Source organism: Mytilus californianus, unplaced genomic scaffold (genome assembly GCF_021869535.1).
Source record: "Mytilus californianus isolate M0D057914Y unplaced genomic scaffold, xbMytCali1.0.p SCAF_13, whole genome shotgun sequence".
In the NCBI taxonomy this organism is placed as follows: domain Eukaryota; kingdom Metazoa; phylum Mollusca; class Bivalvia; order Mytilida; family Mytilidae; genus Mytilus; species Mytilus californianus.
In genome coordinates, this window is record NW_026262615.1 from 33,588,134 (window position 1) to 33,591,414 (window position 3,281).

Genomic DNA, 3,281 nt, shown 5'->3' on the forward strand with positions numbered 1-3,281 from the left:
TGGAAAATGTCATGAATTGCAGAAAATGCAGTGTAATCGAGACCATATTTGTGAGAACAAAAATATTTGAGGGCAATCAATCCAAATAAACATCATAGAGCACACAACAAGTCTCAAAAAATCATGATAATTACAAAGAAAGCATGACGAAGGGCTTGACTATAAAATACTTCTAAGTAGTACTGGAATTATATTATACATGTTGATAGGCCAAACAAATTGGATTGATAGAAAGCATTGGAAACCATTATTTTCATTTTTTTTTTAAATCTGGCTAAGGTAATATTTTCTAAGTAAAAACGACCTTTCAACATGTTCAAATAATCTTAATGTTTTATAGTAGTTAATTTACTGCAAAAAAAACAGAATTTTTTTATTTTTATTTTCATGGTCAAGTTATTGCAATAGTGTTGAATACTTAACCGATAATTCGCCTTTAGACGAAATAAAAAGTATGATTGATATTTTTTTTATTGGTTTTAATATCATTTACGGCGCATGTCTAACAATCCACAAAGCTACATGTGACTAATTATTTGCGCTCTAATTAAATCTATTATTTGTAATAAATCTCGGTAAGATAACTTTCTATTATGAACGTCATTTTAAAGTTTAAGATGATTATTTGTTATAGATCACTTACTGTGGCCTTGCAATGCCTTCAAGGAAAAATACTTATACGAACACCTTGTAAACACAGTTGGTACTGAAATAGATATCCGTACTAGACAACGATTATTCATTGTTACGGATATGATCAACAATGTTGATTTGCCTGATGGAACACGAATTTCAAGTGGAAGTTTAGCAGAAGGGCTAGATTTACCAGGCAGTGACCAAGATGTAATGTTCGTCAAATACAATGTCAGAGTGCTACGCAATATACGGAATATCAAACACCCAATTCGATATACTACACTGGTTATGGAGTCAGATACTGACCATCCTGGATTTACTAAACTCAGATTATTAGCAGAAGATGATGTAGAATCCAGAGGTTTAACATCTAAATGCGTTGAAAGTACTAGAAACGGTGCATATTTATCAGTAAATGGTTTTATTGATGAGGCTAGTAAGGCAATACCGGATACATATTTACACAGCCCGTGTCTGTCAACCGAGGACCAGGCTGTAGATATTGCCATTTGCTTAAAAAGTACATATTTCCTTTATCAAGCCATTCCATGGTCATACCGTCACAGAAACCAATGGCCAACTTATAATGTAATTGATAGGATTTTTAACTACGGATGTTTGTTAGTACCTATTGGACCAAAGAATATTTCAGATAGTCACTTATTATGGAGATTCTCTTTTTCTGTTGCAGAAAAGCAACTTGTTCATTCGTTTAATTTTACTCAACTCCTATGTTACGGTCTTCTGAAATTAATTTTGAAGAGTAGTATAAACACAAACGAGGATGTCAAAGATTTGTTGTGTTCTTACTTTCTTAAAACGGCTGTATTCTGGGTTTCGGAGGAAATGAATATTAACACATTTCAATTACCCAAATTATATTTTTGTCTTTCTCTCTGCCTAAATAAATTAATGTTATGGGTACACAACTGTTACTGTCCGAACTACTTTATACCTGAGCACAACATGTTCCTAGGAAAGATAACCACTGATAATAATGAACTACTATTACAAGTACTGAATAGCATATTACTTGGTAAAATTGATGGATTGATAACAAAAATATTTCCATTTGAAAGTGGGAATTATCATTTATTACGTACAAAGAGTGCAAATTCGTTCAATTTGTTAGATATCCTATATTTCCGGATTTATCAAATAGCGACTGAGACAAACATTTCAGATTGTTACAAAGCACTTACATTAACTGAATCTATAATTAAGTCCGAATCGTCTGCATTTATAATTGATGTTTGTAAATATCATTATGCTAAGATAAGCCAATGCGCAGCACAGCTACTTCCTTCAGCAAACACAACTGGTGTTACTTACAACATGCACAAACGTTACCAAAGACATTTACAAGACGGCTTAAAGACAGATGCCGTGTCGGGTTGGTTGTTATACGCGTCTCTTTATTATGTGATAGGACATTACACGGTAACACTGAGACTAACGGATTATGTTCTATCAAGAAGTACATCAGACATGGTATATATAAGTTGTCCAACCTATGATGAAGAAGACATAAATAATTACAGACAAAATGTTTGTAACTCAGTAACCTTAAATGCCAGGATAAAAAATGCCACGGTAAAATGTGTTACCTACGTGAAAAACTCATCGTTTATACCATTAGAACTACAGTTGGAGGTTGAAAAAGGAGATATAGACATACCTCCTATTTTTATGTCTCACTGTCTTAGATTTTTATGTTATCATCATTTGGGTGATCATTTAAACAAAGAACAGGCACTACGTGATTTAGATTTTACTGTAAAAAAATGCATTTTAATTAAAATGAAAGAATTATCTGATTTATTAACAATACTTGGAGTATGTTATGAGATATCGGATGACAAAGAAACAGCTTATCAATGTTATAATGAAGCGTTAAAATTTGATTATGTATGTCTTTCAGCAGAAACAAGGAAATCAAAACTCTTTGAAGTCTTATATCAGCTTCATCGTTGTAGTGAGAACTTTTTATAGATCCTCGCCATTAAAAGGCTGGAAGCTTCCTAATATACAGAACACTAGACGAGAATTTATGAGACCAATACATTTCTTTCTTTATCTTTCCTGTGTACGATTTTGTCCTACTATAGCTAATCTAACATAAAGCAACATTGCATTTTCAGATTGAAGGCGAATAAATTGCCTGTGTTGTATTAATAATGCTTTTACTTACTGTATAAAAATACCATATGCCAGGATTTATAAAAAAAATAAACAGACTTTTATTTCTAGAATAAGAAATGAACTTCAAGAACTTGCATAGTGGTTTGTGTTTGTATCGGCCGACAAAACAGCCAACAATGTGGTGGTGGTATGCCGTACATACTACACGGACGTTCTTAAGAATGAAATTTTAAATTCATCTACATTCAAGTCCGTGCGCTCCACAGAGAGTCATATAGTTAACAAACATATCATAACCACATCACAGCTTAAGGGCTCTTCTGAACATTTGAAGGTCCCTACTATGTATTGGTTACCTAAACAACACAAAAATCCAGTAAAATATCGTTTCATCTCGGCCGCTAGTAAGTGTTCTACAACTAATCTTTCAGTGCTTTTAACAAGTTCCCTAACTACTATCAAAGAAATTATCATTAACTTTTGTAATACAACATATGAAATTA

The 3,281-nt window shown here is 32.7% G+C and overlaps 1 protein-coding gene across 1 annotated transcript; it reads left to right on the forward strand.

Annotated features, from left to right (window-relative positions):
* The first annotated feature begins 639 nt into the window (after positions 1–639).
* LOC127723808 (uncharacterized) lies at positions 640–2,912 on the forward strand. Its single transcript, XM_052230541.1, has one exon. The coding sequence runs from the start codon at positions 754–756 to the stop codon at positions 2,626–2,628; it is 1,875 nt and encodes a 624-aa protein (XP_052086501.1). The 5' UTR covers positions 640–753; the 3' UTR covers positions 2,629–2,912.
* The last annotated feature ends 369 nt before the right edge of the window (positions 2,913–3,281 follow it).